Genomic DNA, 22839 nt, shown 5'->3' with positions numbered 1-22839 from the left:
TCAGCATCAGTACTGTCAGTGAATATTCAGGACTGATTTCCTTTAGGATGGACTAGTTGGATGTCCCTGCAGGCCAAGGGACTCTCAAGAGTCTTATCCAACACCACAGTTCAAAAGCATCAATTCTTCTGGACTCAGCTTTCTTTATATTCCAACTCTCACATCCATACATGACAAGGGGAAAAACCATAGCTTTGATTAGATGGAACTTTGTTGGCAAAGTAATGTCTCTGCTTTTTATTATGCTGTCTGCGTTGGATATAACTTTTCTTCCAAGAAGTAACCGTCTTTAAATTTCATGGCAGCAGTCACCATCTGCAGTGATTTTGGAGCCCCCCAAAAAATAAAGTCTCTCACTGTTTCCATGTTTCCCCATCTACTTGTCATGAAGCGATGGGACTGGATGCCATGATCTTAGCTTTCTGAATGTTGAGCTTTAAGTCAACTTTTCCACTCTTCTCTCACTTTCATCAAGAGGCTCTTTAGTTCTTCTTCATTTTCTGCCGTAAGGGTGGTGTTACCTGCATATCTGAGGTTATTGATATTTCTCCCAGCAATCTTCATTCCAGCTTGTGTTTCATCCAGCCCAGCGTTTCTCATGATGTACTCTGCATATAAGTTAAATAAGCAGGGTGACAATATACAGCCTTGATATACTCCTTTCCCAATTTAGAACCAGTCTGTTGTTCCATGTCCAGTTCCAACTATTGCTTCTTGACCTGCACACAGATTTCTCAGGAGGCAGGTCATGTGGTCTGGTATTCCCATCTCTTGAAGAATTCTCCACAGTTTGTTGTGATTCACACAGTCAAAGGCTTTGGCATAGTGAATAAAGCAGAAACAGATGTTTTTCTGGAACTCTCTTGCGTTTTTGATGATCCAACAGATGTTGGCAATTTGATCTCTTGTTCCACTGGCTTTTCTAAATCCAGATTGAACATCTGGAAGTTCATGGTTCAGGTACTGTTGAAGCCTGCCTTGGAGAATTTTGAGCATTACTTTGTTATCATGTGAGACGAATGCAATCGTGCACTAGTTTGAGCGTTCTTTGACATTGCCTTTCTTTGGGAGACATTATGCATAACTCTAGTTTATTAAATTGCACGTTATTTTGGTTAGGGGTTGAAACAGATTTTGAGGGACTTGAAACTAGTATTGGTGTTTATTAAGAGAAAAGATAAGAAAAGTTGTTTTTCTTAATTTAATAAAAATGTATGTTCATATGAACACATTGCTAAGCCTACTGCCAGCCTAGGAAGAGATCAGGGCAAGCCAAGGACTTAAAGTTTAGCTTCGTTGGCTTTATGAAAAATGTATTCTGGTTGTGGTATTTTATTGTAAAAAAATTCCACAACTTATTTACCTATTCTGATGTTGATGGACTTTTGGTCTATCCCTAAATGCTACGGTTATTATGAACTGATTTTCCAAAAACATAAATGTGTTCTAAGGTAGCATTTGAATGCAGTCTTCCAAAGAATAGCAAAGAGAGATAAGAAATTCTTCCTCAGTGATCAGTGCAAAGTAATAGAGGGAAACAATAGAATGGGAAATACTAGAGACCTCTTCAAGAAAATTAGAGATACCAAGGGAACATTTCACGCAAAGATGGGCTCAATAAAGGACAGAAATGGTTGGACATAACAAGCAGAAGATATTAAGAAGAGGTGGCAAGAATACACAGAAGAACTGTACAAAAAAGATCTTCATGACCCAGATAATCATGATGATGTGATCACTCACCTAGAGCCAGACATCCTGGAATGTGAAGTCAAGTGGGCCTTAGAAAGCATCACTACGAACAAAGCTAGTGGAGGTGATGGAATTCCATTGAGCTCTTTCAAATCCTGAAAGATGATGCTGTGAAAGTGCTGCCTCAATATGCCAGCAAATTTGGAAAACTCAGCAGTGGCCACAGGACTAGAATAGATCAGTTTTCATTCCAATCCCAAAGAAAGGCAATGCCAAAGAATGCTCAAACTACCGCACAATTGCACTCATCTCATACAGGAAAGGAAATGGCAACCCACTCCAGTATTCTTGTCAAGAGAATCCCGTGGACAGAGGAGCCTGCTGGGCTGATGTCCATACGGTTGCACAGAGTCGGACACAACTGAAGCGACTTAGCATGCATGCATGCAATGGAGAAGGAAATGACAACACACTCCAGTATTCTTGCCTGGAGAATCCTAGGGACAGAGGAGCCTGGTAGGCTGCTGTCTATGGGGTTCCACAGAGTTGGACACCACTGAAGTGATTTAGCAGCAGCAGCAGCACACGTTAGTAAAGTAATGCTCAAAATTCTCCAAGCCAGGCTTCAAAAGTAAAAGAGAAGAGTGAAAAAGTTGACTTAAAGCTCAACATTCAGAAAGCTAAGATCATGGCATCCAGTCCCATCACTTCATGGCAAATAGATGGGGAAACATGGAAACAGTGAGAGACTTTATTTTGGGGGGTTCCAAAATCACTGCAGATGGGGACTGCTGCCATGAAATTAAAAGATGCTTACTTCTTGAAAGAAAAGTTATAACCAACTTAGCATATTAAAAAGCAGAGACATTACTTTGCCAACAAAAGTCCATCTAGTTAAGGATATGGTTTTTCCCTTTGTCATGTATGGATGTGAGAGTTGGACTATAAAGAAAGCTGAATCCCAAAGAATTGATGCTTTTGAACTGTGGTGTTGGAGAAGACTCTTGAAAGTCCCTTGGCCTGCAAGGAGATCCAACTAGTCCATCCTAAAGGAAATCAGTCCTGAATATTTATTTGAAGGACTGATGTTGAAGCTGAAGCTCTAATATTTTGGCCACCTGATGCGAAGAAATGACTCATTGGAAAAGGCCCTGATGCTGGGCAAGATTGAAGGCAGGAGGAGAAGGGGATGACAGAGGATGAGATGGTTGGATGGTATCACTGACTCAATGGACATGAGTTTGAGTAAACTCTGGGAGTTGGTGATGGACATAGAGGCCTGGCGCGCTGCCATCCATGTGGTCTCAAAGAGTTGGACATAACTGAGCGTCTGAACTAAACTGAAGAATTGTCCAATATAACTGCAGTCAAGGAAATGTTTTGTATTTGTCCTGTTCAATACAGTAGCCACTAGTCATGTTTAGACACTGAGCACTTTGAATGGTGGTTAGTACAAATAGGCAACTGAATTTTAAATTTAAAAAAGTTATAGAAATTTAGATTTAAATGGTTACATGTGGCTAGTGACTACTGTGGAGAAGGAAATGGCACCCCATTCCAGTATTCTTGCCTGGAAAATCCCATGGACGGAGGAGCCTGGTAGGCTGCAGTCCATGGGGTCGCTAGGAGTCGGACACAACCGAGCGACTTCACTTTCACTTTTCACTTTCATGCATTGGAGAAGGAAATGGCAACCCACTCCAGTGTTCTTGCCTGGAGAATCCCAGGGACGGGAAGCCTGGTGGGCTGCCGTCTATGGGGTCGTAGAGTTGGACACGACTAAAGTAACACAGCAGCAGCAGCAGCAGTGACTACTGTATTGGACAGTGCATTCTAGAGTGCATATCCAAGAGTGGAACTGCTAGGGCATAATGCCTGTTCATATTTAACTTTTGTAGCTATTATCTGTTTTCTAAAGTGATTTTAACAATTTACTCCATAGGCAGTTCATATGATTTACTGTTTTTCTACATTCCCAAACTCTTGGCGTTGTCATATTGTTTAATTTTAGCTATTCTTGTGGACGTGCAGTGGTCTCTCATTGCTTTTTTAAATGAGATTTCCATATTATTCATGATGTGGTATACCTTTGTATATGCATATGGCTATTTGAATTTCCTCTTATGAGAAGTATCAGTTTAAATCTTTGGCTTATATACTACTGTGTTATCTGTCATGTTTTTATTGATTTATTGGTGTTCTTTTTGAATTATATATTCTACATACAAGTTTGTTGATTATATATTTTGCAAATACCCACCCTTAGAAAGGTTTACACAATGCTGATATCCAATTAAATCAAATTATCAATTAAATCAAAATTTCTGTGGGTAGGGTCAAGACACTTTAAAAAGTGTCCCAAGTGATATTAATCTGACTATGTGAGAGGAATAGATTAGAATTTAGTGTAAGAAATGATGTATTAACTATCAAATCGATCTTTCTGGAGCAGTTATGTTAATGGATATGTGGACCATCTCTGGAGTCACATGGTCTGAGTTTGCACCCAGGCTCTGATAGACTTTAGACTTAACTTACTTCAGTTTTTTTCATTTATAAAATTGGGTAATGATATCTATCAGATACCACCCTTATGACACCACCCTTATGGCAGAAAGTGAAGAACTACTAAAGAGCCTCTTGATGAAAGTGAGAGAATAGTGAAAAGGTTGGCTTAAATCTCAACATTCAGAAAATAAAGATCACAGCATCTTGTCCCATCACTTAATGGCAAACAGATGGGGAAACAGTGGAAACAGTGACAGACTTTATTTGGGGGGGCTCCAAAATCACTGCAGATGGTGACTGCAGCCATGAAATTAAAAGATGCTTACTCCTTGAAAGGAAAGCTATTACTAACCTAGACAGCATATTAAAAAGCAGAGACATTACTTTGCCAAACAAAGTCTGTCTGGTCAAGGCTATGGTTTTTTCAGTAGTCTTGTATGGAAATGAGAGTTGGACTATAAAAAAAGCTGAGTGGTGAAGAATTCATGCTTTTGAACTGTGGTGTTGGAGAAGACTCTTGAGAGTCCCTTGGACTGCAAGCAGATCCAACCAGTCCATCCTAAAGGAAATCAGTCCTGAATATTCACTGGAAGCACTGATGTTGAAGCTGAAACTCCAATACTTTGGCCACCTCATGTGAAGAGTTGACTCATTGGAAAAGACTCTGATGCTGGAAGGGATTGGAGGCAGGAGGAGAAGGGGACGACAGAGGATGAGATGGTTGGATGGCATCACCGACTCAATGGACATGAGTTTGTGTAAACTCCAGGAGTTGGGTGATGGACAGGGAAGCCCGGTGTGCTGCAATCGATGGGGTCGCAAAGAGTCAGATATGACTGAGCGACTGAACTGAATTAAACTGATTTGCTAGATAATCCCTTATGAATTCTAAATAAACAATTATATGTACTGTGTAGGACACATAGCAAGTGCTCCATAAGTATTAATTATAGTCATCATCATCACCACCAAAGATTAAATTAACTGCCTTAGAAAGTAACAAGAGCCAGGATTTTCCTCAATGGGACAACATCAGTAATCTTTCACTGAGATCAGGAACAAGGCAAGATTGATTTCCCTGTCTCTTTCCCTATTCAATATTATTCTAGAGGGATCAGCAAATACAACTAGAGAGAAGAAATTAAACAGAGGCATAAGTACTGATAAAGAAGTAAAACTACTCTATTTGTTGATGGTATGATGGTACACAGAAAATCCTAGATAATTAATGATAACCAATGATTTTATTTGAACAATAAAATAATGTAGTAGTATAACAGATATAGTACTAAGAGGCAGAAATCAATATCTTTAATATACACAAAGAATAAACATTTAGAGTACCTGACATTAGAGAAAAACCTCGTTTACAATTAAAAAAAGAAGATCAAGTATTCATGAATAAACCTAACTAAAATGTGTAAAGCTTATAGGAAGAACATTTTAAAATCTTTTATAAGAAAGATACAAGTGTGGACTAGAACAAATGAAAAGGATAGGACAACTTAACATGATAACATTTTCTTTGGACCAACTTATAAGCTTAACAATATCCTGATAAAGCTTTTTTAAAGGAAGTAAACAAGTTGAAATCAAAGTTGTTATGGAAAAGCAAGCATACGAGAATAGCAAGAAAAGTACTGAGAAAGAAAAATGTAAGGGGAATGGGGAGGTCAGGACTACTAGACATTAAAATTTATTATAATCTAAAAGTCTCTCTAATTGAAACAGTGAGATACCAGTGCACGAATAGACAAATAGTGGAATAGAATAGAAAGACCAGAGGTAGACCCAAGTAAATATGGAAATTTATTATAAGATAAAGATAATGTCTCAAAACACTGTGGATAATATTTGAGTTTTAAATAAATGACTCCTTTTAGAAAATAATGGGTCAACCTTTGGAAAAAAGATAAAATTATACTCATATGTTATACCAAACACAAAAATAAATTCCAAATGGATTGGAGATATAAATGTAAAAAGTGAAACCCTACAAGTAAGAAAACTCGAGTAAACTCCATTTAAAATTGGCTTTCTACTCTGGTCATCATGGTCATCATCAAAAAGTCCACAAACAACAAATGCCGAAGAGATTGTAGAGAAAAAGGGACCCTCCTATACTGTTGGTGGGAATGTATACTGAAGCCACTATATACAGCCATTATGGAGAATAGTATGGAGATCCCCCAAAAACTAAAAATAGGGTTACTGTACAATCCTGCGATCTCACTCCTAGGCATAGATCCAGAAATAACTATAATTTGAAAATATTCACCCCAATGTTCCCGGCAGCACTATTCTCAGTAGCCAAGACAGGGAAGCAACTTAAATGTCCATTGACATATGAATGAATTAAAGATGTGAGATATACATGTGTATGTGTATACACACACACACATATACATACACACAATGGAATATTACTTAGCTATAAAAAGAATGAAATTATGCTATTTCTAGCAACATGGATGGACCTGGAGATTATCATACTAAATGAAGTAAGGCAGACAGAGAAAGACAAATATCATATGACATTACCAATATGTGGAATCTAAAAAAGTTACACAAATGAACATATTTATAAAACAGAAATAGGCACACAGACATAGAAATCACACTTATGGTTACCAAAGTGGAAAGTCAGGGAGGGATAAATTAGGAGATTGGGATTAACATATTTATACTATATAAAACAGATAACCAACAAACACCTACTCTATAGCACAGGGAATTATACTCAACATACTCTAATAACCTATAAAGAAAAGAATCTGAAAAAGAACGTATAACTGAACCACTGAGCTATGCATCTGAAACCAACATAACATTGTAAAACAACTATACTTCATTAAAATAAAATAAAAAACTGACTTTCTAAATCCAGAGACAAGTAATAAAAAATGATATTTTTACTATAAAAATATTAAAAATTATACATACTAAAGACAGCGTAAGTAAAGTTAAATAGACAAATGGAAAACTTGCAGAAATATTTACAGCATATGTCACAAAGAACTAATATCCCCAATATGTAAGGAACCTTTAAAAATTAAAGGCTAAAGGGACAAAAATCCAATAGAAAAATGGGAAAAGATAAAAACAATTTACAAAAAACAGAAAAGATAAATAGGCTCTTAAATGAAAACAACTTAAATTCATTTATAATTATGTAACTATAATTTGAAACAACCCTGAGATAGCATTTCTTTACTATCAGACTGGCAAGAACTAAAAAGCACGATAATATATTCTATTATTGAGGAGGTGGTGGAAAGGGTCTTCTGTTACACCCTGCTGGTGGCAGTGCAAATTTGTATGACCATTTCTAACAAAATTACCCTTAATTTTTAACCTAGAAATTCTAATTCTAGGCATTTATCCTAAAGACACACTTCCAACAATATGAAAATGCATTTGCATAAGGTTATTCACTGCAATATTATTTTTAATTGCAAAGTATCAGAAATAATCTAAGGCTCATATAAAAGAGTAGTGGAATTAACTATAGTGTATCTGCACTATAGATTATTATGCAGCTATATAAAGAATGAGAAATATCTATGACTGATATATAGAAACTTCTAGGACATTACTTAATGAAAAAAGCAAAGTACAAAAGAATATATGTAAGGAAGAAGAAGATATAAGAAGATATGCATGTATCTGCTCTTTGTGCTAAAAGAAATACAGGATGATTAAACTAGAAAGTATGATATTGATTATTTACAGGGACTAGGTGGGAACAGGAGGTAAGAATGGGAAAATGAGAGTGGGAAAAAGGAATGAGAGTGGATGGTCTACCTTTTCAATAGTTCTGACTCTTGGAAACATGGTAATAATTTCACATGCTGCTGCTGCTGCTGCTGCTTAGTTGCTAAGTCAAACTGAACTCTTCGCGACCCCATGGACGATAGTCTGCCAGGCTCCTTTGTCTGTGGGATTTCCCAGGCAAGAATACTGGAGTGGGTTGCCATTTCCTCTTTCATGGGATCATCCTGACCCAGGGATTGAACCTTCATCTCTTATGTCTCCTGCATTGGCAGGCAGATTCTTTACTACTGAGTGACCTGGAAAACCCAGTAATTTCACATACTTAAACATAAATAATCAAAATAAAAAAGAATGTGAGAGAAACTCAATATGTAATACAAAATGAAGGGAATGGAAATGAAAATAACTAACCTAACTAAAAGTGGACAACCGTGTCAACTCTAAGGTTAAAAATAAAAAGAACTATACACAACTATTATATTCTAGTTAATATTTTTTCCTACATTAGTACAGGTTAGGGGAGAAGGCAATGGCAACCCACTCCAGTACTCTTGCCTAGAAAATCCTATGGACAGAGGATCCTGGTAGGCTGCAGTCCATGGGGTCGCACAGAGTCAGACAGGACTGAAGTGACTTAGCAGCAGCAGCAGCAGCAGTATGGGTTAGTAGTTCTTTCTCAAAAATTTATTTATTTAGTTGGCTGTATTGGATCTTAGTTGCAGCACATAGGATCTTCGGTCTTCACTGCAGCATGTGTTTTCTTTTAGTTGCAAGATGGGGGTTCTTTGGTTGAGGCATGTGAACTCTCAGTTGCAGCATGTGGGATCTAGTTCCCTGACCAGGGATCGAACATGGACCCCCCTGCATTGGGAGCCCTGGATCTTAGTCACTGGACCACTAGGGTTAGCATTTCTAAAACTACTTTATGTGTATATCAGGATTGAGCAGATAAGTAAATAAATTTGTGGAGAATGAGAACCAGTTTTCTCACTATCAGAAAAAGAAAAAGGAAGGGTTTGAATGAATGCTGTGATATTCGATTGGACTGGGAGCTATCAGTTTAAACTCATGGTTTTAAATGATTTTTAAAGAGAAATTGATATGGAAATATATATATATACACACACACACACACATGAGCATACATACATATATTCCTAGATCTGTCCAATGAGAGAGTCTAGAAGCAAGACATCTCAGTAACAATAACAATAACTAGTAACAATAACTAGAACCCAGATGTTGGTTTCTAAATCCCATTCTTTAACAAAAGGAACTAGAACTCCTTAGGAAGATGATTGATTCTAGGGATGGGTCAGGAAAAATACAAGATGATACTGACTAATACCTTGTACTGCTAGAAAGTAAGGACGTGCTAAAAAGAGAGGAGAATGGCATATTGAATGGATAAAGGCATAAACCTGAATAAGTCAAAATAGCCCAATGGCCAAATGTAGGCTAACTGGAGTAATAAAATAAATAGTATTACTAATAACATATAGATTAAAATAAGTATCTGATCTCATACTAACACAAATAACAGGAGAAGAGATCATTTTTTTCTTGCAGGATAATTCCAATAATAAATATAGAGAAATTATAGAAATAGAAAATCACTTTCACATAATAATTGTTACAGGCAAGATTCATAAATTAATGCTAAAATTAGTGGGCAAAAGTATGATAGGAAACAATATTTGCATAGCATGGCCTCAAAAATATCTCCCTACAAAATAGTTATAATTTACAAAGGGAAAAATAGTAACTTTACATAGAGAAATCTGGCAGACACCACAAGTGATCAAAGTTTATATCATTGTCATAAGACATATCAACATCACAAACCTCTTGATATGGTGTGCTGGGGAGGGCAAACATCACTTCTGTGTTATTCTTGTCAAAAATTTATAACTTCAATTTGATTAATAGAAAACATGTGTTAATTACAAACTCAAGGATATCCTAGAAACAAAGCAAAGTGAAACAAACTGGCTGGTTGTCTTCAAAAGTGTCAAAGTCATCTGTAATAAGACACAGAAAGACTGTGGAATTGCTGGAGACTGAGGAATCTGAGGAGGCATGACAGTAACTGCAGTAATGAATTGAGGAACAGGTTCTGGACCAGAAAAGAGGACATAAGCAGGACGCTAGTAAAGCTGAAATAAGGTCTATAAATTAGTTATTAATTCCCTAATAATTATATTATCATCATGTAGCATGTTAACATTAATAGAACTAGATGAAGGATATATTAGAACTCTCATACTATTTTAAAATGAGTGTTTTAAAATAGTGTTTAAAATGAGTGTTTAAAATAAGTGAATTCGTATTTAAAAAGATTTTAAAATGTAGTGTTTCCAGCTACTTGAGTTCAAATAAGGGATAACAATTGGAGCTGTAGAAGAGATCTAAGCTATAACTGGGCAGGTCCAACACAAAGCCTTTAAGGTTTAAACCATGAGCGTTTTTTGAGGATATTAACACAACCCTTAGCTTAAAAAGTGAGTAAGATTCTACATAAGCTTTGACCCAATGCTAATCCTCTTGAATCCATAGAAATTGAACAGTTAGCCCAACTTATTTCACTTTAGCAAATGGTACGTGCTGTGAGAATCGCAAAATGTGTTATGAAATATTCAAATTAGCTTACAATGAAATTTCCTTAGTTTCAACTTTCAAGACTTTAAATACTTGAGAACAAATTTATATTCGTGAACAAGTTTTTAAACCACACTCTAAACATCCATTCTAAACTATACCAGATAATCACACAAATGGCTCAAACAATTTAAATCAGGTGAAAATTATACTCTTACGTGGAAAAAAAACAGATTTCAAAACAATACGTGCACTACAATCCCATTTCTGTCAAAAGTGAAAATATATGCTTAGAAACGAGCCTAAAATTTTATATGATAAAATGTAAACAGTAATTAACTCTGGGTGGTTACAAGTGGGTGTTTTTCTTCACTTAGCAGCAATCTCTAAACTTTTTCTACAATAATTATATTACCTTGTAATCATAAAACAAAAAGGATTATAAATGTTTTGAAAAAAGAAAGCAGTGTAACAATTTTCAGATCTCTGAATAGTGAGTGGAATTAACCACTCCAAACAAACAGATGTAGCTAAATATAAAAAAATCTATATTCCAAACACTCATTTTGTGTTTAGATGAGGCTACATCTTTGCCTTGAGGCTACAAACAGGAGGTGATATGTGCGTTTTCCCCTTATGTCACTTCAGTTTAAAAATGCCAAAAATTACTCAGAGAACAAGTTGAAGCATTTGCAATTACCAAGGTGACAGTGTCAGAGGAAACACTAACATCTTATGCTTGATTTAAATTTTTAATAGTTGATTTTTTAAAATGAAAAGGGAAGAAGCACTTTTTTAGGGAGAGGAAAGAGATATGTACACTGGGGTATTCAAGTCTTATTTCACTTTGGGGCATATATGAAGTGACAAGGATTGATTTTGTCCCATTCTCTTTTTTACAGTGTATTTCTTTATTAGAGTTTTGATGTTACATCACTTAAATGTTTTATCCCCACATTCTTGTTTTACTTTTAAAAAATTAATTAATTAATTTTAACTGAAGGCTAATTACTTTACAACATTGTGATAGCTCTTGCCATACATTGATATGAATGACTTTGCCCCATTCTTTAAACTAATATCTATCTCTTGGTGATTAGTTATTAAAGCTGTACTTAAATATTACAAAGAAGTACTCAACTTTGATTTGTAAAACTATTTTTAGATAGTTAAAACATTTTCCTTAAAATTAAAATTTCTTTGATTTCCCTGGTGACTTTTAAGTTAGTTCTTACTGGTTTATTCTTCATTATTCCAAATGGTTGGTATGGCTAATTCAAAAAGCAGTCACTTCCAGCACTTGACTCTCCTTTGAGGATTGTTTCAGAATCTGTTTTTCTATATTCTACTGGTGTAGTAGAGGACCTTTCATCTTTTAAATGCTATGATGATAAAGAATTACAAGTGGGACTAAAAGGTCCATCTAGTCAAGGCTATGGTTTTTCCAGTGGTCAGGTATGGATGTGAGAGTTGGACTGTGAAGAAAGCTGAGTGCTGAAGAATTGATGCTTTTGAACTGTGGTGTTGGAGAAGACTCTTGAGAGTCCCTTGGACTGCAAGGAGATCCAACCAGTCCATTCTGAAGGAGATCAGTCCTGGGTATTCTTTGGAAGGAATGATGCTAAAGCTGAAACTCCAGTACTTTGGCCACCTCATGCGAAGAGTTGATTCATTGGAAAAAGACTCTGATGCTGGGAGGGATTGTGGGCAGGAGGAGAAGGGGACGGCAGAAGATGAGATGGCTGGATGGCATCACCGACTTGATGGATGTGAGTTTGAGTGAACTCCGGGAGTTGATGACGGACAGGGATGCCCGGCATGCTGCAATTCATGGGGTCGCAAAGAGTCAGACACGACTGAGCGACTGAACTAAACTGAACTGAAGTGCATGATAACAGCATATCTTTGTTGCTAATTCATAGTAATAAATGAATTTCTAGGGCTCTAAGACAACAAGTTAAAAGAAAAGAAAATGAAATCCATGGATAACCTGATGAGATTAGTATTAAAAGATAAAAAGTGAAAGTGAAGTCGTGTTTGACTCTTTGCGATCCTATGGACTGTAGCCTACCAGGCTTCTCTGTCCATGGGATTTTCCAGGCAAGAGTACCGGAGTGGGTTGCCTTTTCTTTCTCCAGGGGATCTTCCTGACCCAGGGATGGAACCCAGGTCTCCCGCATTGTGGGCAGATGCTTTACCCTCTGAGCCACCAGGGAAGCCCAAAGTGATCTCCAATAAGCTAGCAAGTTATTTTATAAGTACAGTTTTCTTTATTCAGAGATGACAAAACTTTGAGGTTCTAGAAAATCGTTATTTCATTTGAGGGACAGTCACACTAAATCTTTGTAACTGAAGACCTCTGACATTTCTATTTTTTTTCCTGAACTTTAAAACAATAAACTGCTTAGGATTCAACCTACTAGGGGTCCAAAAAGAAGCAATTGTGTGGCTAAGTATAACACTGAATTTTAGTCTTACAAACACTCTCACTCTGATACATTTTATCGGACAGCATTTAAACCTACTCAAGTCATTCTTCTACCATTTTCTTTATAACTTAACCTTGATCTGACACTCTCACGCCTACCAGAATTTCCAACACGATATACTGAGAATTTGTTTACTTGCATAAACGCTAAAAAAAAAAAAGCAATGTTTATTGTATTCTAAAAAAAAAAAAAAAAGGCTACCCAGATGGTGAGGTGATAAAGAATCCACCTGCCAGTGCAGAGATGCAGGAGACATAGGTTTGATCCCTGGGTTGAGAAGATCCCCTGGAGTAGGAAATGGCAACCCATTCCAGTATTCTTGCCTGGAGAACCCCATGGACAGAGGATCCTGGTGGGCAACAGTCCATCAGGTTGCAAAGAGTCAGCCACAACTGAATGATTGAGCACATTGTAAAAATATGGTAGGGACAGTTAAATACATTTTAAATCAAACCTGTGTTTTTTATAGCCCCAAAACAAAGAACGTGGATAATTCAATGAACTGATAAATTGAACCTAAATATTTGAAAATACAACCATAGAAGATAAAAAGATAGTGTTTTCATAATTACTACAATATCTACCAAAGTTTAATGTATCACTATAAGATATACAAGTTAAGTTGATTTCAGAGCAAAGAAAGAACTTGGAAGGAGAGAATGAAAAGTGCTTTTTAAGTCATTACCTTTTCCCATGAAATATCTGCTGGTGAAGAATAGGTTAAGAGTTAAAACCAATCTTTGGTCAGAGAAAAAGCTTTTCAACCCTAAAACACATTTTGGTTATAATGTTAGCCTTAAAGTCTGTAGGTGATATGCTAAGGAAAAGTCATACCAATAACATGAGCCTGTAGCTTAAGGATTTCTTGCTGTTGTTTTAAAATTTATGATAGTATTTCATTTAATTTTAATTAGTCTCTTAAAATATAAATTTACCTTTCCTAAGCATTGTATTATCTATATTACCACTAAATATTTTTAAAGGATCATTTAAAATCAGTTTCCTGAATTATTTGTTCTTCACAGATGTTACAATATTAATACTTAATAAGCAATCTTTGTAGTTAAAAGATATCTGGATTTATTTTTTGCTTTCCTTATATCATTTTGGTTTTTGATTTACAGAGGTTTGTAAGTTGTACTTTAGTATTCTCATGAGACAATATACTTAGTTGTAAGCAGTGTCTGATCTTTTTACATATTCCCCCAATTCTAAGAGAATGGATTATATTCTCCAAAAATATAACTAAGGCTTTTAAATAAGAGCTATAAGTTGTGATAACTGAGGCAGAATTTCCCATTGTTTTGACAAAATAAATTAGAAAATGAAGTTATTTAAAGTAAGGTAGTATGGAAAAAAAACACAAGTCCCACCCAGATATGTTGCTATCTTTAGGAAACTCAAAACAAGCAAAAGTAAGGACTATATTATGCTAGAAACACACTCATTTGTGATAAAATAGTAAAACCAAAAAGCATGAGCAAGAGTCAAGATAGCTGTCCTGTAACTGATAAGAGGTAAGCATGAGGATGGAACAGAGGAGTAACATAGGGTACTGTAGCTCCAAGTTCCTGGGTGAAGATGGGTGCACAATGACACATATACATACTCACTTCATCATGAATATTACTTAATTTTTAAGTGCAAGAAAACCAGGAGGCTTAGATTATTTAGGAGCAAATTGATGATGATATTGTAGGGAGGCCCCTTTTAGCTGGGATACCACATTGTTTTAAAACTGTGTGTGTCCTGTCCGTGTGTCCACACTGACAGAACAATATGTCCTATTAGTAGTATACTTTTTATGATATTTTTCAATTTACAGTAAATATTTGGTGATTTTTTTTTTGAGATATCCAATCACTGAACACTATGTGTAATTATTTTTAATCATATGTTTTGTATGCTTTGTTTTATTATCCAACTTTTAAAACTGATGATATCAAAGTAAAACTAGTAGTTTTAATTAATTAGAAGAATAAAGGAAATCTCAGATAATTCTGTTCATATTCATAATTGGTGCTTTATGGTCATATTTGTGATCAATGATTGCATTATTACTAGTGGGTATTTGAAGAACTGTATTTTTAATTTCAGAGACTATGGGCAAGTGGACTTTGATTTACACTGTCAGGTATAAAAAGGTATCTTTTCCTAGTAAATCAATTGTGTGGAAAGCAAGGGCAACTTTAATTATCAGATATGAGCATTTAGAGGAAAGAACAATCATATCAATATCACACTATGATTTTAATAAAATAAGTACTCCTCACCATTATAGGCAGGCTGTAATCTAGGAAAGAATGAGATGAGCTTACCATACAAATTCTTTCATTAAAAAACATTATATAAACATTCTTAAATCCTTAAAAAGATGGAACATTAAGCAGGGTTTTGTAAAGGTTCACTTGGGTGTATTCTGAAATAGATCTTTTTTTCCTTCCTGAGTATTAGAGGGACTAATTTCAGCAAGGTTAATAGGTAAGCTATCTAATACAGTTGCAATAGGACTATTTCTTCATCACTAGTTATATAAACTTTTGCCCCCAAACCTCTTTCAGGGACTTGTGTAAAGTTTTAAGGTGAAGAAAAATAAAACCTGTAAGTTAATTAACTTGAGATAAGTTTCAAGGGTCTAGACTGAATTTATACGGATTACATGAAGTTAGAATGCTCTACTCTTCTCAAAAAGCATATTTAACTCTGCCAATCCCCAAATATATAGAATTTGAATGAAAGTATAGAACTAATTAAAAACATTTAGAAGTCCTTCAAAAGACACTTTGAAATAAATCTAATATTATGTAAATTAATTGAAAGTGAATGCTATCTTGAATGAAATAAACAACTGATAATTTTTTTGCATGCTGTCATGCTTGGTCTCATTTTTACTTTACAATAATAGCAATCTTTACTGTACCTGACGAGGGGTTCTTTCTGATTTACTCCTACACCATTCCCAGTCTGAAAGGTCTGGTTTCTGACTCTCTTCATGAGAAAGTCTTCTTTCTGGCCCTTCCAAAAAGGTGGTTTCATCATATTTAATATCACCTTCTGCTTTTTCAGAGAGTAGAGGATCAACACGTCTTTCATTGTGGGACTCCTCTTCAGCTTCTATAATGTCAGTGTTTGTGCATTTGTTGATGCCTGTTAGTATGGAGCTGTCCAGAGAGGGTGTGGTGCTGATTTCCACTTTTATGGCACTGAAGATATGAGTGTCTCTCTGAGAGTCTTTTGTAGTTGTGCACTCATAGTTCATGAGATTGTGACAGGCTGTAGAATTTTCATCATCATCATAGTAATCTTCATGTGCTATTTTATAAATTCCATAACTTTGCTGGAATGATAGATTGAATTCAAAGCATCTCCTCTTGGCTACGTAAAAACAAAAACAAAATTCCATGATTAGGAAGGTAGATGTAAACAGCAGTTGAATATACAAAGTGAATAAAAATAAGAATGTGAGTTACCTGATTAGTATGAAATCTTAAAATGATCTTGTCAATTATGCAAAGAAATAGTCCTTACAAGTTCAAGCCATCATATCATTCTGGGCCTAATTGTTGTCACTTACACAATGAAAGGCTTGACATACATACAGATCCAGAACCCTGAAGTCTTTAAACAAATTTTATTTAAAACTTTAGCTATAAATTTAAAAAGTCTCATATACTTTCAGTTTTAGAGTAGCTATATTGGTCTACCAATTGTGCATTTCTTTATTTTAGGATAAAATACATAGTTTATAAATTTTATTTTACTAGATATTAACTAAGAAGCTCTTAATAGAGACTTCTCTGGTGGTCCAGTGGTTAAGAATCTGCCTTTTGGTGCAGGGGATGTGAGTTCTATCCCTGGTCTGGGAACTAAGACCCCACATGCGTCAGGGTAACTAAACTTGCACACCACAAGTAGATTGTCCACGTTGCCCCAACTTCTACTGAACCCATGTGCCACAACTAGAGAAAGTCTGTGTGTTCAACAAAAGATCTACATGATACAATGAGGTTCCAGCATGCCACAACTATAAACGAACACAGCCAAATAAATAAATAAACATAACAAAAGCAATTTATCCTTAAAAAAAAAAAACAACTTGGGAAGGAAGCTTTTAATATTCTTTGAGCTATTCAGCTGGCAATACCAACAATAGATATAACTGCTTTCAATATTTTAATGTATATCATTGCTGACATTTATGTTTATAAATGAATACATTAAAAATTAGATAATGCTGAAATACTTTTTAAACGTTTAAAAATAGCATGAATAATTTGAAATGAACTGTAAAAATATGCATATATTTATATTTCTGTGAGATGAAGCATTTTACAACATGTCTATACCTTATTAATTACAAGATGAGTTTAGCAGGAATGCGTAAAACTTTCTATGGTTTAAATCAGATGAAATATGATGATATCCTATATACACTACTACTATTTAGTGAATACAGTATAAAGTTTTACTAAAATAACAAGTGAGAATATGACAGAAGTGATATAATTGTTTTGTGTGAATATCATTAAATACTAGATAGTTTTTGAGTATTAAGAATGAAGCTATATCAAGATGGTAGACAAAATACCATGTAATATTTTGGTTTTCATCTTTCAAATATGGCTCATTTCAAAACTTTTTCTACTTGGATAGCTCTGTGTTTTATAGCACACCCTTAGCACACATTGAGAGATCCTTGGGGGAAAAGTTTATTAAAAACTATAAACTGTCTATGAAAACAACAGGTAAAGTTTGATTTATTTCATAGTACACCCTTGTGTCATTCATATGCTGATTCTATTACTGAAATTGTCTGAGAACTGAAGATTTACAAACCAATTTCACTGACTGAAAGATAGAATTTATAGTTATCATTCATTATTTGAGCCAAAAACACTCTTTGTTTGAACCAGGACACAAATAAAAATTTCTATTCAAAGAAAATGGAAAAGTAGAAACAGATGTTAACACCATCCACTGTCTCATTTATAGTACTACTTAAGTTTTTCTAATAATATAGTTCAATAAAATTAAATTAGAATTTTTAGTTTGTTTTAATAGTATGAAAGCTGAATAAAGGGATGTTTCAATTATTGATAGGTTTTCTTTTTCTCTAAAATAAGATACAAAGTGACAAGTGGTCAATTCAAAGATATTAAGCAAACAAAAACTGTCATAAAACTCCAATTTTATCACGTAAATTGATATCTGTAGCTATATATCTTATTAGCTACACATCACAACTATAAAGTATAGAAAGAAAAAATGAGCAAGATTTTTAAAGAATTAATTCAATGGACAATTTACCTGCATGTTATGAGGTGCAAGAGGCAGTCTGAGGTAGGCTTCAAGAAGGAAGTCTGATTGCGAAAGATACGATGGGGAACTAGAGCATTCCAGGGCCAGTTAGGCACAGGGGTCATGTCATTTAACAAAACAACAACCCTACATAATAATAGGCAAATTGGTTCTATTTTGCGTTTGAGAAAACTGAGGCTGTTAAAGGAAACCTAAGATTACTTACTTAAAGAGATGTGAATTTAAAGCTGACTCCAGAATTGCAGTTATTAGCTTCTATGGGACATTGCTGTACTGCTAATCAGACTCGCAAGAGAAATATGTTAATAAAAGCAGAATGTCTCCAATAGGCTATCTTTAAGTTAAGGGAAGTATGTTAATTATAAAATGTAACCAATAGAAATATTTCTTGTTAGTTACTTTTCCTTAACACTAGAGGTAAATTCTGACTAACTAATGAAGGTATTGGCTATAACAATATAACAGGGTGGTCAATGACTGACTAGTAGCTTATAAGAAGCTTAAGGACCATCAGGATAGAGTCAGGATCTTTTGGAAATCAATACTACACTTATGAGAAATAAGTACACTGTTATATTTGTTCTGGGGATTCCCAGGTGGCACAATGGTAAAGAATCCGTCTGCCAATGCAGAAGACATGAGTTAAATCCCTGGGTGGGGAAGATCCCCTGGAGGAGGAAATGGCAACCTACTCTAGTATTCTTGCCTGGACTATTCCACAGACAGAGGAGCCTGGTGGGCTTATAGTCCACGAGGTCACAAAGAATTGGACACAACTGAGCACAAACGCTCATTTGTTCTGAAAAGCAAAATCCTATTTAGGACATGAATTAGCTCTAGTCTTCTGATTTTAATCACATTTTGCCAATGACAGTTTTAGACATAAGTAATTTTGTCAGCGTATAAATACAATTCTTCAGCGTAATATGCCACCAGATACTTTGACTCCATCAAAAAAAGGAAGCCGAAAATCTGATTTTTATACTTAGAAAGTATTTTACTTGAACTGTCTGTTTAATTTTAAAACAAAATGGGTGTGAAAGGCATATCCAATACATATGTCTGCCACCTGAGACCTCTGTGTTAAAATCATCCTGTTTTAAAACCACTTTTGTCTTGAGACATTAGTAATACAGATTATTGTTGGAAAAAGGAGAGAACTATTATCCCTGGAAACTTCATTTTCTGGTTGCATGTCTCTCAGTTTCCGTATAGTGAAGCTGAGATGTAGAATCATGTTTATATCATATTCACGGTAAGTGTGAATTAGGAAAAAATATGTTCCTTTTCTTGTTCCTGGAGTTTTCAGCAAAAAACAAAACAATGGCAACAAAAAAACATTAAAGGGGAACATTAATCTGTTAAGGAGAAAAAGCTTAAGTGTGAAACTGGAGCCATCAAAGTACTATAACTATATAGAATCAAAGTACTATATCAAGTAACTGACCAAGCTCCTGCCCACCTGAGGATGAGCCATTTTTGGAGTTTCAAAATTGTGTGTCATCCTAGCAAAAGGAAAATTTATGGTGGGTCAGACAGTGAAAATACACCATTCTTATTCTTATAATTTCCCTGTGGCAGAGCCTGGGATCAAAAGAGAATGAAGCCATTTTAAATGAATGTTTTCACGTTTTGTTTCTGAAGCCATGCTTCTCTAGGCTTACATTTCAACATCTTCCCTGAATTTTTATGTCTCTCCCTGTATGGCCCTATACAAATAAGGGCAATGGGAATTTTAGAGGAAAAATATTACTTTGATCTTGAAAGGTGTGGTTCGAATTTCAAACATGAGATATTAACTTGATTATTGATTCTACTAGCCTGCTGTAGGTTCTTCTGTCCTGTGTAGTACCAGAGACACTGCTTCCTAGATGATTTACAGTGATAGATATGTTGTACTGCTTGTTTTTTGACTTTGATAGAAGTGTCCTTTAGTTCTTAAAAAGGACATTCTTTTTGTCTTTTATTCTTAAATTCTTTTTGTCTCTCTTACAATTTTAAATATATAAGGTGGGATTGTTTCATTAATTTACTGACAAAATATTAATGTTTGATAGAATGGTAGAACTTTCAGGTCTGTAAGTAATTTTTATATGTTCTATGTTCTTCTGTGTTTTCTATCAAAAAGATTTATTTTTCATTTTCTGTGTCACAGTTGCTCTGGATATTAATCTCCAGAAGCACATACTATTACAAGTTCTGTGGTTATTGTATTTTAAGGGCATAGACAAATTTGGCGCCTATTGACAATAAAACTTTATGGCACCCTTAACACTAAAAAAATCTTCAGGTTATTTGAAAATTATCTAGACGTTAAATGTCATGAATACATGGAAAATGAGCAGTTCATGACTATTGAATGTTATAAAATAACCCTGTTGAAGAATTGATTACAGAGTATTTTTTAATAGTCTCCAGTTTTTATAGCCCTAATATAGTCTGAGATGGACTGTTTTCATTCACTCTTTCTTCTCTGTTAAACAAAAATATACTTGCTTATTCTGAGCAAAGGACAATTAATGGAAGAGTTAATTCAGCATACACTAATGCATTTATTAGTGTATTGGATTTATTAAATGGTAGAACATCCTATCTTTTTTCTGGAATGACAAAAAAGATATCCTTTTCCTTCCTGATAGAGTAAAAATATACAGGTCATTCCTCAACTTTTCCTGTCTTAGTATAGGAACAATTACACTCTAGTGAGCTTTATAATTGACTCCATTCCTGTTAAAGATGCAGTTTTTAAAACAGATTTTTTTTAGTAACTAATGATGAGATTTATACATGAACAACTCTGCCAACCTTTGTCCTTTCTTGAAATTACAGGTATTGGGCTGGGGGTGGGGGTTGTCATTTGTGTATATATCTGTATTTTTTCTAAAGGCAGAGGCATACACTTAAAATTTGTTTTGGAAATGTTTTTAGGTGCTCTTATTGCTTACTCTGAAAACTTTCCAACACCCTGGAAGAATACAATCTGCAAAATAATGGAAATGCTTTTCTTTACTGTTCCACTCAATAATAATAAACTTTAACATAATAAATTTTAACTTTTCAAAAATGCAGGCTTCTCCTATGTAGACTTGGGAGGGGGATTGATTTTCTACTCAGCTAAGAGTTATGGTGGATATAACATCTAAAGTCCTTTGTTGATTTCATGCTGGGTTGAATGAATTCTCTCTCTTTTTTTAATCACCTAAAATAACCATTCAATGTACATGCAGTCCACAGAGTTGTTTTAAACCCGTCTCATTTAAAATTTACTCCAGCACTGTGCTGATAATTGTTTAACATTTCTTCCTTTTATGTACCATTTCACTTGTCCTTGGACTCTTCATCACCTACTAAGGCAACTTTCTCAAAAGACCACCTTTCTGTATTTGACCCTCTGCATATTGTTCTCAACCTCTGCACTATCCAGGACTTACGTTTTTTCCCATCCGATGTCACTGCATATGTGTTCTGCTTGCAGTTGATGATGCAGCCACAGGGCAAGTGTGTCCAATGTTTAGACAAGACAAACACTGGAGTTACAGTGGTGGCCAGGAGGGTTAGCATAAAGCTGAGCATCTCAAAGGGAAGGCTCTTAAACCCCAAGATGTGCTGGACCGCCATGTGGATCTGTAAAAGCAGAGAGCTTCAGACCTACCCCAAGAAAATGTTTTCCACTTTGCCAAGCCTTTTCCCCCAAGGGGAAAGGCTCCTTTCCCTTCAGCTCCCTTCTCCAGGCCCCTTTCCTATCTGAGAGCTAGAAGCTCCGCTCCTGAGCTGGCATCATTGGTTTTGGGCTACCAGGATCCTTTGGGAAGAGGCCAGCTTCCTCGGACTGCACAGGCTTTTGAGGGTTTCCACTCCTGAGTGCCTGGTCTGTGCTGGCTGCCAGCTCAAGTTTCCACCAGAAAATCACAGTTCACAACATGAAAAAACGCTATCCCAGAAAACAGGCAAGCATCTGTGAAACCTGTACCTGGTACTCCAGATGTCCTTTGTCATATCCCTAGCCCCTCAGCCCTGCCAGGCCATGCTTGTCACTCTAGGGCACCACCTGCCACTTCTCTCCTCTGGCTCTCTCTTGGAGGCGTGAACAAAAGCCGGTTTTGTCTACTCTCTGTTCTCTCTACTAGTGGTTATGCCTCTCCTCTCTTCCTGATGGGGATGGGCTGCGACCTTACTATGGAGGAATGGAGCAAAGATGAGAGCAGGACAGGAGACTCTGGGAATAATAGAGGCATACACTGTTTTCCTTCACTGCCTCCCTCCTTTTCTGAATACTCCCAGACGTTGCTCGGAGAGAGAACACCCTTGACCATGACAGATCTGGGAAAACTAAGTCTGCCGCGCCTGAAAGCGCTCCCCGCCCTCCTCCCTAATTTTGAATTGAGAAGCACTTAGCAAAGGCTTCGCGGCTGCTAGTCCTACTCGTGAACTGCTTTCCTCCAAGTGCTACTTGAAAACC

The 22839-nt window shown here is 35.7% G+C and overlaps 1 protein-coding gene across 1 annotated transcript in view; it reads right to left on the bottom strand.

The window, feature by feature from the left end:
• GPR149 (G protein-coupled receptor 149) overlaps window positions 1-22839 on the bottom strand; it is an 86995-nt gene that overhangs the window by 62430 nt on the left and 1726 nt on the right. Inside the window, exons 2-3 of the mRNA XM_019966234.2 lie at window positions 21812-22004; window positions 15982-16436 (exon numbers count right to left, since the gene is read on the bottom strand). Of these exons, the coding sequence (XP_019821793.2) occupies window positions 15982-16436; window positions 21812-22004 (648 nt within the window). The remainder of the gene's footprint in view (window positions 1-15981; window positions 16437-21811; window positions 22005-22839) is intronic.

The sequence above is a fragment of the Bos indicus genome, chromosome 1 (assembly GCF_029378745.1).
Source record: "Bos indicus isolate NIAB-ARS_2022 breed Sahiwal x Tharparkar chromosome 1, NIAB-ARS_B.indTharparkar_mat_pri_1.0, whole genome shotgun sequence".
Taxonomy (NCBI): domain Eukaryota; kingdom Metazoa; phylum Chordata; class Mammalia; order Artiodactyla; family Bovidae; genus Bos; species Bos indicus.
Note: the sequence above shows the minus strand (reverse complement) of the source record. Positions and strands in the feature narration are given on the sequence as shown.